Consider the following 12,635-nt stretch of genomic DNA (forward strand, 5'->3'; position numbering starts at 1 on the left):
GCCTTAGTTTTTCCTCTCTTGTTCTTTTTTTCTCTCTCTTTATGTCTCTTTCTCTCTTTTCTCTTTGACTATTTCTCTTCTCTTTCTTTCTCTTTTTCTTTCTCTCTGTCTCTCTATATCAGGGGTAGGGAACCTATGGCTCGGGAGCCATATATGGCTCTTTTCATGAGTACGTATGGCTCTGAAATAAAATGTAACTATTGCACATCTCTCTGTGGCGTTCCAAAGTCAAGTGATTTCATCCCGATTTCGGTCCATATAAAAAGCCGAAGCAACTTAATGCAGAAGTTTGATAAGAAACCATTTAAACTGAAAAATAAAAACGCTGGCAAACGAATTTGATTGGGTGAGCAGTACTGGTGAGCGGATCCCTGCACACAGCTGCAAGGCACTTCCTTCTCTCTCTCTCTCTCTCTCTCTCTCTCTCTCTCTCTCTCTCTCTCTCTCTCTCTCTCTCTCTCTCTCTCTCTCTCTCTCTCTCTCTCTCTCTCTCTCTCACTCAGTGCAGTCTACACCGAAAGTGACGATATGCTTATTGTTTGCAGTAATTTGTGACACTTTTACAAAAGATCTTTGCATGCACATTGTTTTGAAACCGTTATCAAGGACAAATTTCATGGAAAAAAAAATTGCCTCAACACTCTTAACTGAAGGTGGAAGACAAATTGTAAATGGAATATTTACATCGATTAGGGACACAGGATTTGGAATTATGGGCAGCACGGCGGGGCAGTGGTTAGCGCATGTGCGGCACAATTCATGAGTTGTCTGTCCCCGTGTGCCCTGCGATTGGCTGGCAACCAGTTCAGGGTGTCCCCTGCCCACTGCCCGATGATTGCTAGAATGGGCTCCAGCACCCCCGCGACCCTACTGAGGATAAGCGGTGTAGCTAATGAGATGAGATGAGATTTGGAATTATTATCATTTCATACATTTGATTAAATCCACAAATTGCACACAGTGGAATAAAATGTTCTGAAGAATAAGCTTTTGTTGAGAGAGCGTGTTTGACAGTTTTTTTCAATTTTGTCTTAAAATATATGATGTGGCTCTCTCAATTTATTTTTAAAACATTTTTTGCTTTTATGGCTCTTTGGGTCAAAAAGGTTCCTGACCCCTGCTCTATATTCTCTTATTCTCTTATCTTTCTATCTCTGTATTTTTTCTCTTTCTCTCTCACATTCTCATTTTCCATCTGTTTTTCTATCCCTCGCTTTTATTCTTTCCTCGCTCTCTCTCTTTCTCTGTCTCTCTCTTATCTACTACTTCCGGCCCCTGTGAGAGGGTTTGTTCTAGTAAGACTTACTAAGTAAGTGGACCCTGAGCTCAAATTAGTTTGACACCCCTGGTTGTTGGGCACCAAACGAAGATCAAACAATCCAGTGCGGTTTTAATTTTTGCCAGGAGTGAGCAGTCTTTCTATTCACGCGACACTACCCGAGTTTCCCGCCGGACGTTTATTTGATGACGCATGTCCTGTCCCACCCACAATTTTTTGTGGTTTCCTGGTGGCTGGCTGGCGCGAGTCAGCGAGAGAGACTCATCCAAGCAGGCTAGCTGACGCTATCCACTTAGTATCCAGACGCCGTAAACAAAAGTTGACTCAACGCTCTTGCAAACTTTGACATTCTCGGCGGAAAGACATGCATATCAAGACAGGTATTACGAGCGACTTTTCGTGACGTCGCGTGGGGTGAATGTTTTATTATTTTCTCGGGGGGGGGGGGGAAAGAGAATTGCGCACTCGCCGACATTGCTAGCGCCGCTAACTCAATGAGCCTGGGCTGGCGACTCCCCGCTTTGCATTGAATGGGTTACGAAACTTGCAAGGCTAGCTTGGCTTAATCTTTCACGTTTTCTCCCCTTGAAATCAATAATTCGGTTAGACAATAGCTAATCGCTATCCGAGTATTCAAACATTGACCGTTTCTTCCAATGGTGACGCTGCTAATAACTGTTAGCCAGTCTTGAGATTGGCGACCTCGTCGCCGTCTCAGCCCGCTACCTTTCACGTAGAGTTCTAGAACGTTCGTCTAGCAAAACAATAAAACACAAGTCGTCGTTTTTTTTCTAAAATGGCGACGTGGACCGTTGTTTATCCGTCAAATCTATTATGACCTCACTCGTTTTCGTTTTCCAAAGCTTTTGTGTGTGACATCACAAGTACATAAGTTGAGAGAGGCTCTGCGTTTTTTTTTTATTAAATGGTGGACTGACAAACGCAGCAAGGCTTTAAGGCTAGGACCTTAGCTTGACCTTTTGGCTGAGAGTAAGAGTCCTTACTCCTAGGTTTTGTAGCGTATTATGAACTGTTCAAACCAAAAAAAACATTGTGTTTGCTGTTAAAAACGTCATATTGGAATATAATATTGTGAATGTGCTTAATTGCTGTTGAGATTGGCATGATTGTTTTTCTGTTATTAGTGTCAATAAATTTGTTCAAACCAAAAAATTATGAACTGACCGATAACAGATAATGGATAATGAAGATTGAACAATAACCCTTAAAAATCCCTCCCCCACATATTCAGTTTTGTTTATCTGGAAATGGTCTAATTGCATATTTTTTAACTTCCCATTCTTACTTTTGCACACGTTCTTAATGCACTAGTTTTCTGTTACACCACAATTGAGGCCAGTCTGCAAGCTTACGTTGTGAATATTGTCTATTTATTGGAATATTTTTATTTAGTCGAATCACTTTGATTTGTTTAGTCCTTCAAGGTAAAGTGTCTCGCTTGGAGTTTTCTTAAATTGAAAGTACAATATTTTCTATGTCAAGTATTGTGTTAACAATGTCCAACTGAATTCAAAAAGTTTTTAATTAATATTCCACTATACTTATCTGCTTTTATGTTTCACTGTCATAACATATTTGGTAGGAGGAATGGGGTTGCAGGGTGTGTGGCAAGTCGAGGGACTTCATGCTCGTCCCTGTTTTTGTTTTGTTTTTCATTTGTTCGTGCCGCATGAAAATGGTGAAAGTAAGAAAAAGGCCTGTTTCAAGTACAGTAAAATGCCAACCCAAACCCCAAGATGAAAACTTAATTTAATCGAGCACATCTACGAAATGGTTTTCTTGCATCCGCAGCATAAGGAGCTTGACACAAGCTGCAATGATGACACAAGCTAGGAGATGGCGGCCGTGAGTATACAAGTTTCAAATTCAGTGCAGCTCATTTGGTCAGAGTCTGAAAATGCTGCACAGGCCACAATTAAAACATCCCATGATCTGAAACCTACATGCGGGCAAGGTAAAACCCAGCATGAGGAAAATTAAAAAACTTTGAAGAGGGAAGCCGAACAAGATGACCAGACTGCAATCAATGTTGCTCGGGCGCCAACAGACAAAATATAGTCAACGTCCCAAAAAAATATGTGAACTGACTCAAATTTGTTGCCCCATCTAATCCCATTGTAAAATATGCTGTTATCGATGACAGTAAAAACAACTCTATACTCCAATTTATTCACGTCCCAAGTTATCAACTGGCTTGAGTTTTTGTTTTTTTTTTGGGGGGGTGAGTACACCTGGCTGAGATAAAAATCACTATTTTAATCCATTTAGGGTGTGAGTGCAATACTGCATCTTCATTAGCGTTGTCACGCTTTTCTACCTCTGCCTCTCTCCCTAGCTGATTTGTCATTTTCACAATCCCTTTTTTTTTGTTTGGCCCTCAATTCAGGTGCGCGCTTCGGTGCCGAAGTAAACGTACTGTTACTTAAGAATAATTACTGAAGTAGAAGTAAAGTGTTCATCCAAATAATTACTTGAAAGTGCGCCCTCTACAAAGGAAAAAACAGCGAGAGAGAAGCCTGGCCCGACTTACTAATTGACATTTTAACCCTAACCTAGGGGTCGCGAACCTATGGCTCGCAAGCCATATCTGGCACCTTTCATGAGAATATATGGCTCGGTGATAAAATAGAACTTGCACAACAGTTTTATATATTGATTTATGTAGAGCAGATTGTCATACATGTGGAGCTAAAGATACTACTGATTTACAAAGGGTTCTGTCCATTATATATAGAACTACATTTTATTGTCACCCCAACATACCCCGTTTTGCCTGTAGATCACTGAATAATCCTATATATGGAAGCTCGTTAAATAATGTATGTGCACTGTTGAAACACTTTATGATGAAAAGGCACAGCAAAAACTTTAACTAAAAACCAACAAACTTGAGCGGTAGAAGTGGGCGGGTCCATAGATTGTGTGCGCATACTCTCCTTTGCCCAACGCACTCTGCACTGAAGGTTAATAGTTGGTATCCTGGTTTGCAGTATTATGTTCTTGACCCTTGCTCTAACGTAAGCATCGAAGTGATGTACTTTTATACGATAAGTCTTTGTAGAAGGCAAAAATTTGATTTCCTAATAGCCAAAATGAACGTCAACTTGCGCAAAAAAATGGGCTAATTAATTGTACAAGAACAGGGTCACACATATTTTACATTTCGTGTATAGCAGTTCTAGTGGTTTAGTCAAATTTTGTCTTTGAAGGAATTGTACGCAATTTGTTACCTGGCTTAAAGTTATGATCGCAGGCTCAGTCACCTCATTAATGATGCGCGTGCAAGCATGTGCATTTCTTAGACCAGCTTGAATAAACTTTTCAATTTTGGTGTTTGGACTCTATTTGAAGCAGGCATTTTCTTTCCCCATTTTTCATGCCACACCGACCCCATAAAAACACCAGGGACGAGCATGACATCATTCTCCAGCCACGCCCCCCCCCCTCCCCCAAATACTCAAACCTTGTGTTCCACCACAAACACCTGCTGAAGTAAGCTACAGCAAATAGGTGCAGTGGAAAATAAAGCTTAAAGCCTCAGTTGGGAATTGTTAACACCTACTCAATAGAAATAATGTTTAAATTTCCACCTTATAAGGACACTTCAAACAATGCACCCCACCTCTAAATATAGGGTATGGTATGCTTGCCGGGTGTGGGAATCAAAATACATGCTTCAAGTGAATGTTTTCACATTTCAGGTTCATGGGAAGCAAGTAACACTGTGTGCGAGTCAGATACTTTGTGCGACCCAGCAGTCCTTGTTGCAAGCACCAACCCGGAGCCCCACATCCGAAACCGCCGGCTGTCACCCGGTTCCAGCAACTGCGGCGGCGGGGGAGGAGGAGGGGGTTGCCTCTCCGCAAAAGCGTCCCGGCATCACTCCCCCGGCGCTGTCCTGAACGGGCCTGGTCACGAAAAGGAGCGCAGGGCTTTGCAGCACAAAGGCCGCGGCCTTCGCCTAGAGCTCAGCCAGAAGGGGCTCCACCGTTCCCCGAAGGTGAACCAGAAGGAGCGGTGGGTGGAGGACAGTCTGTTGCTGCTCAAGCCCCCGCCAGCCTTCCCGGTGCAGGACAGCCCCGCCAAGCTGCTGCCGGCGGTGAGCTACGCCTCCAAGGTTAAGGCCAAAAGCATCGGCAGCATTCTGGAGGAGGACCGCCCCACCATTGGCGTTCTGCTCCAGAACCAATGGGGGCTCAGCTTCATCAGCGAGACCAGGCCCCCCCCGGAGAGCACCAACCCTCGACCCTCTGACACACAGCCGCCTGTCGACCCGCGGCCCGAGATCCAGTCCCCTAAAGAAATGTCCGGGTCCTTTTCTACCTCCACATCTATTGCCCCTGCTACAAACCATGAGCTAGACGAGCACAACGGGGAGCTGCTACTTAGTTGTCGCCACCTTATGGAGGCTCTGAACTTCCATAATCGAGGTTGTTTTTACTTTGATAATGAGTATGATTTTTATATCGATAGTTATGGTTTAATTTGAACCAGAAAACTAGATTTGATGTCTAACTTATTCATTTTTCTCTACAGAATGGAACACAATCTGTAACCAACAGAAACAAGGTAAATTGAGCACAACACCAAAGTGTGACCCTCTGCTTTCACACTTTGTTAACCTACTGTTGAGCAATTTAATCTGTAAACATGTTCACGGAGGATTTAATTTACCATTGTGATTATTTTATTTTGGTGAATGTGAGTGTGACTGCTTCACTAGACTTGGCCGTCTACCACATCATCATCAGTTTTACATCATAACTGGCCATTCTACTCAAAGTACAAGAGTTAGATTGGTTTATGTAATTTGTATGTTCAATCTTTTAACAGCCTTACTTTCCGTCTCACTTTGTCTCAGGGGTTTTATTTAAAGCCCCAGTGTGTAATATTTGACCACGACATGGCAGTTGTCTAGTGTATATTTTTTTACGGGATGTCGAAAAATATCCGGACATTGCTGTTAGATTTTGTATTGGGAGCACCTTTTTACGATTAGAGGACAGTACTGTAGTCCTTCTTTGCGCCACGTGGCACTGTGAGAGGTCCCCCTGCATCCATCCAAAACAAGAAATCTCTTCCTAGTTATTGTGTTAAAACATTTTGTACTGCATCTCCAGCGTGCTAAAAACTTTGACATTTTTATTGTTTAATATCTCGTGCACCAATTTATTATGGTTGGTGAAAAGGTAACAGGCGAGCAGATTCGTCAGAAAAGAACATGGAATATGGAAACTTGATGCTGTTGAGAAAATGGTTGGATTGCTTTTGTTCAGCCTCTTTGTAAGACTGAGGAGAGAGTAGCCTTACTCCTTAAAGCCCATCTTCCAAAAGTAAGATAAACTTAACTTTATGGGGCAAATTATTTTATGATTTTTTAATACAAGACAATACAGGTTACTTATACAAGCCTTAAACATAAAAAAATATATAGCACTGGAGCAATTTACTATCGTCCGGAACCTATTTCGTTCGCAAGTAGGACAGCAATCTGTTAATGTCATTTTTGTAGGAATCTATGAGAAGTTATTTAAATCATCATTTAGTAATATTCCAGTCAGCTATTTATTATTATTTATTATTTTGCCTTTTAAGAAGGTCAGTGCAAAATAAATGTCTCTAAACTTGGTGCCTACCAAGCCCATTTGAATATATCCCGCAGACTGGTTGTGAATATCTTAAGGGTAATGGTGACTTTCCATGTTACCATGTTTAAGTTCTCCCCAAAAACAAAAGTAGCACATAAAATCTTGCAGCCTTACCAACAGGCATGTTTAGCGGTTGACGGCCTATTTTAAACTAACAATTACAACCTGGTAATGTGTTATTTTAGAAAGGAATATCAAACTGGAAGCCCCTTGCGCGAATCAGTAACAAAAAAAAGTAGCTCTCAGAGTTGAGTTTGGTGGCCCCTGTTTTAAATGATCTTTTTTAGGGGGTTGGTTGTTTCGGTTTTGCTGTTTTGGCCAAGCACTACATTTTTTTGGTTTAAACCCCACAATTGAATTTCGGTGCATCCCTTCTGATAGTGACTCAATGCATGGGACACATATTTTTATTAAAGGTCTTTCTATTGAGGACTTGGGTTTTCAATAAGTTGTTTTCCTCCCACAGATCCAAAAAGAGTTGTATGGTACAAGGACTTCCAGGAGCACCCAGCCTAGCAGCGGATGACGCGTATCCAGACACACACACACACGCCTTCATGCACATCAAACCACCTGACGATGGACAATTATTGGAGTCCCTTCTCACACGCTGCACTCAGGATGACGTCTTCATGCAAAGCCACACTGAGACACTTTGGACTAACTCCTTTTTAAGATCTTACAGCAATGATTTTTTTTTAACGCCTTATTAAAAGTCTGCCTTAAGTAATCAGACAGTCCCCCCATTTTTGAAAGTGGCAGTTTTAACAAACTGTGTCCCATGTTAAAGCGTGTGGTCAATCAAGCACTTTGTTAAAGATGAATCTGTTATTAGCGAATGCTGTGCGAGACACAGCAATGTTTTACGCCCCCTCCCCCTTGTGTCCCAATTCCATTTGAAGTGCGGCGTCTTCTACCTGCTAGACTTTTACTGTTGATGTCTTTTTCGGTTTACAAAGGGGTGTGTTCAAAGGCACAGTAGGATCCCCCCTTTTGCCGTGTCAGATTTTAATGCTGTCCCCCCCATGTTCTGTTTCTTCTTTGCTTTTTAATCAGGTGAATGTTGCTTGTAAATTCATAAGGGAGCTCAGTGTTCAATATAATTTTTGGAAAAGAATGAGAATATTACACTGGAGGAGGAATGTAAGTGAACAGTATTGCCTAATAAAAGTAAATAAACTTGAATAGTGACTGGATTGTCATGATTTTTATAGTTTAACCACAGTTGTGTGCAAAATTACCCTGAATGTAGAGCAAGGCATGTAAATTACAGACATTTTTCAACCGGTCTCAAGCAAAGAGTAGAGGCTTTATTATTCTCTCCATGTTACCTCCACTTCATCGGTCCTGTACCTGTAACACCAGCCAGGAATATTTTTTTAATATCCAGGAATAGTAAAAATAAATGTGTTTACCTCTGTGTGATCCAAGAATCCTCAAGCTGTGTGATTTGTCCAGATCGAAACATTTCCCAGCCGGCTTGGGCAATCATGGCACCATTGTCGATGCAGAATCTGCAGTGTGATGCAAAACATGTTTTTGTGTTTGACTGAGCATTTTAGCTCCAGACCTGAATATTATCGAATTACATATAAAATCTACTCTTGACATAATTTTAAAACAATTGTGCAGAATAAGTATTTTATTGCAGGAAAACTACTTTGTTTTGTACTGTTAAAGGTTTACACTGTACTGTTTATATTTCTATAATTTTGTGAAAATAAGTTTTCACTTTGACTTGTTGTTGCAATGCACGTTTGGGTATAACGTATTTTCCGCACTATAAGTTGCACCGGGTTATAGGGCGCACCCCGAAAAAATAGTTTTTGGTCCTATTTTTGACATATATAAGACGCACCGGATTATAAGGCGCTACAATGGGAACGTGGACAAAACAGTCAGATAGTTCAGTCCAACTTATTACCCCCTTAACATTCCCAAAGCTTGCAAAGACGCAAATACGTGTCGAGAACACGTGCGAATGCGGTGTCCGTAAGATGTCACTCAAATGCATCGTTCCATCATTCGGAAGGTTAAAGTCTTGGGATTCAAGAAATGATAACCATTCCTTCGTATCTATTTTCTTTTTCGCTCGCAACTTTACTGTGCATATGACAATAAACACTTGGAATTGACTTTAATTTAAAAATAGACACTCCATTCCATCCATTATCTGCACCGCTTATCACAGAAACATCGAGTTCAGTCTGAAACAAGACAATATAAAACCGGGAATAGCTCACCGAAGTCATTGTGTTCATAATAATGTGAAGGCAATGTCCTCTTATATCCGTGAGGGTAGTAAATCCAGGAGAATACAATATTTACAAATACAGAATAGAAAAAAATGCTTTCTCTATGCCATCGGCCACATGCTATACGCATTCATCTTTTTCGGCCAATTGCAGGCTTTGTTTCGCTGTTTAAGCCAATGGCAGCCTGTACATTATAAAAAGGATCCGCCTCTTGACCTCCGAATAACTTTAGCCAATAGTGATCGAATCAACTGATGATTGACACATCTTTTTCGGCCAATTGCAGGCTTTGTTTGCCGTTTGAGCCAATGGCAGTCTGTAAATGATAAAAAGGATCCGCCTCTTGACCTCCGAATAACTTAAGCCAATAGTGATCGATTCAACTGATGATTGACACATCTTTTTCGGCCAATTGCAGGCTTTGTTTGCCGTTTGAGCCAATGGCAGTCTGTAAATGATAAGAAGGATCCGCCTCTTGACCTCCGAATAACTTTAGCCAATAGTGATCGATTCAACTGATGATTGACACATTGGTTAGCCAATGAAACGCCGGTAAATAAATCCCACCATCCACCGCGTACTACTTGGCGTTCGGGGGAAAATCGAGTCGGCGGCTGCAAGTTAGTTGGAAAACTTAATGTTGATCCATAAATAAGGCGCATTGTATTATAAGGCGCATGGTCAGCTTTTGAAAAAAATACAGGCTTTTAGGTGCGCCTTATAGTGCGGAAAATACGGTAGTTTTTATTTCCGAGGTGAACACTTAATATTTTTCTATTTTAGTCTTTATATTGTATATTTCCAACTGGGGTACAACCATAATGTTGTTGTAGCAATACAATGATAATAAAAGTGATTCTGAATAACAGTAATGTTATTTCAGAAATACTGATCGCCCTTTGTGCTAATCAGTCAAAAGCTTACACTATGTGACGCTCCCCGTTTTAAACATTGTGGATCAAGCCAGACTTGCATAGGGTTACCAACCCAGTGCTCCAGAGTCACATGTCCTGCATGTGTTCGGAGTTTCTCTGCTCCAACACAGGTGATTCCAATCACCTGGATCTTTATCAAGCGCTCACAAAGCTTCCTAACAAGCAGAAAATTGGCATCACTTGTGTTGGAGCAGAGAAACCTCCAACACATGGAGGACATGCTGTGCTCGAGGACCAAGTTGGCCACCCCTGCATGAGATGTAATTAGAACCGATCTACCTTTCATCTGTGGCGAAAAGTTTGGCGCCTCTTTCCTCACACATGACTCCCATCATCTCCTGTAGACGCAGGTTACCTGTGTATACATTTTATTGTGGAAAGTTTTTTTTTTTTTTTTTTTTTTGCTCATCTTCTGACAAACTTACAACCAACACCACCAACAATGAGAACTTCTTGGGAGCCGCAATGAGCCATGGCCCGCTCTGTGATTTCCACCAGCATTGAAAACACTGTCTCCTGAAAAAGATACTCAGATAAACAACAACATAGAACATGTCTAAATAACTCAATTATTTTACCTGAAGGGAGAAACACAAGTCCTCTGCTGTAAACTGGCCACATCTAAGCATTTTATTAGCAGCTTCCTGTTATAGCATCACAACCTAATTAATTTACTTAGTGAAAAATAACAAAATAATTCAAACCACTGACCTCAATATAGGACAATATCCCAGAAAACGACACATCCATTCCTTTTACAGTATACGGCAGCTCAACATATTGAGAGCCTCTGTATAAAACAATTTAAAGAAAAAATAAGTAGAGTTAATAGGTTTAAACAGTGGGGTGCTGCCACCTACTTTTTGGCCATCTGTTCGATGTTGTAACCTGGACTGGGATCGTTTGAAATCTGCAGAGAAAAACAATTACAATTAGAATTGTCTTTATTGTCTTGATAACATAATCATCATTGTTTACAACAAAATTACACGTGGCACTCCATGATAAACGAAGAGGAAAAATTTGTGTCCACATAGAAAAACATTACCATCAAAATAAAAATGCTGGATGTCCAACCTTGATAACTCTGGCAAATCTGTCCAAACAGTTCCCAACAGCGATGTCGATGGTCTCCCCGAATATTCGGTACCGCCGCTCAGAATATGCGATGACCTAAACAGGAGTGAATCAACAGATATGTAGAAAACATTCAAGACAAAAAAATGTTACAAACCTGGGTGTTCCCTCCGCTGACATAAAGCACGGTGGGGTTTTCAGCTTTGGTGATAAGTCGACCCATCTCGATGTGGCCGATGCAGTGGTTGACCCCGATCAGGGGTTTGCCCCACAACTGGGAGACTGTGCGAGCCACCAGAGCTACCGTGACCAAGGGTGCACCCATGCCAGGACCTTTCGAGAAACCAAGAAGAGCATCATAAACAATTTGACTTTCCTCACTACGTCCACATGCAGTGCAACCTTTAGTGTATGCTACACAGTCAATGTCGGAAGGTTTTAACCCTGCTTGCTCCAGTGCCTCTTTTAGGACGGTTAGTATGACAGCACGATGATGTCTGGCTGTATCACTCGGCTGGAAACCTGTTTAGTGTGGAGTAAAGAGTATATGCATTAATATAAGCTTTTAAAACGAAGGTTCGTTTTGTAGACACTTGCCTTCTCCAGGGGGTGTAATATAAGTTCGTCTAGGGTTGGAAAGCACTTCTCCATCCCTGATGATTCCAATGCCAATCTTATTGGCACTACCTTCGAATCCGATTACCACAGTCATTGCAGCTGCATAAAAATGTAACAGAAAATATTGAATGTCCAGTAATGGGTTACAATTCTTAATTACCACTTGGCATTCTAACGTTGTTTCAACTTGTCAATCTCAGCCAATTGCTCCCTTTATGAAGCGACAATAAACCTTAAAAACACAACGGGCCCCTATTTACTCACAACAAGACAATTTATGTAGAATAAAGACGAGGATAAGTGTATTAACAAAGTAAACGACACAAACAATTATTTGGCTATCTTCCTCTGTTCGTTTCCCACTTGCAGTAAATTTAGTGTTGCTTATTATACGTAGCAGTATACATATATTTTTTTCTCACACACGTACATTGTTATACGGCGTAAACAATTTGAAAAGATAAAAAAAAGTATAAAATACGGGGCAAACGTAGAGGTTGACGGGTAAGAAATATAATCCGAACATACCAGAAAACTACCGTATTTGTCAATCAAGGAAGTTAAATTATTTTCGAGACACTAAATTAATTCAAATTAAGTTTCATTTAACGTATCGACTGAGGTGATTTTACCTTGACTACATTCCCGACCCGTAACATGTCAAATCACGAGGACCCAAAAAGTTAGTTGAGATTCGCCCGTTTGTAAATTTTCAACAAAATAATTTCCTCTTGTAAATATCTTTATTTTAAATCAAAGCTTTAATTTGTTCCGTGAATATGCAGCACTTTTCAAAGTTTTT

The 12,635-nt window shown here is 40.9% G+C and overlaps 2 protein-coding genes across 5 annotated transcripts; one reads left to right on the plus strand and one right to left on the minus strand.

Annotated features, from left to right (window-relative positions):
- Nucleotides 1-1,468: 1,468 nt before the first annotated feature.
- On the plus strand, nt 1,469-8,133 carry LOC148357315 (uncharacterized). The gene is made up of 4 exons (XM_088348452.1): nt 1,469-1,659; nt 5,002-5,730; nt 5,837-5,869; nt 7,415-8,133. The coding sequence occupies exons 1-4, from the start codon at nt 1,644-1,646 to the stop codon at nt 7,462-7,464; spliced, it is 828 nt and encodes a 275-aa protein (XP_088204578.1). The 5' UTR covers nt 1,469-1,643; the 3' UTR covers nt 7,465-8,133.
- Nucleotides 8,134-8,236: 103 nt separating this feature from the next.
- Nucleotides 8,237-12,607, minus strand: osgep (O-sialoglycoprotein endopeptidase). Of its 4 annotated transcripts, none has more exons than XM_088348444.1 (12): nt 12,466-12,607; nt 11,813-11,932; nt 11,618-11,737; nt 11,373-11,548; nt 11,216-11,311; nt 10,999-11,048; nt 10,850-10,928; nt 10,717-10,782; nt 10,564-10,654; nt 10,418-10,493; nt 8,364-8,462; nt 8,237-8,301 (listed from the first exon to the last, which is right to left on the minus strand). In XM_088348444.1, exons 2-12 carry the CDS (start codon nt 11,925-11,927, stop codon nt 8,262-8,264), a joined length of 1,008 nt encoding a protein of 335 aa, XP_088204570.1. In that variant the 5' UTR covers nt 11,928-11,932; nt 12,466-12,607; the 3' UTR covers nt 8,237-8,261. The 4 variants fall into 4 exon arrangements, with proteins under 4 accessions (XP_088204570.1, XP_088204572.1, XP_088204571.1 ...); XM_088348446.1 differs by having other exon boundaries at nt 12,373-12,497; XM_088348445.1 differs by having other exon boundaries at nt 12,362-12,467.
- Between the last annotated feature and the right edge of the window lie 28 nt (nt 12,608-12,635).

Source organism: Urocampus carinirostris, chromosome 11, assembly GCF_059441175.1.
Source record: "Urocampus carinirostris isolate Australia breed hairy pipefish chromosome 11, RoL_Ucar_1.0, whole genome shotgun sequence".
NCBI lineage: Eukaryota > Metazoa > Chordata > Actinopteri > Syngnathiformes > Syngnathidae > Urocampus > Urocampus carinirostris.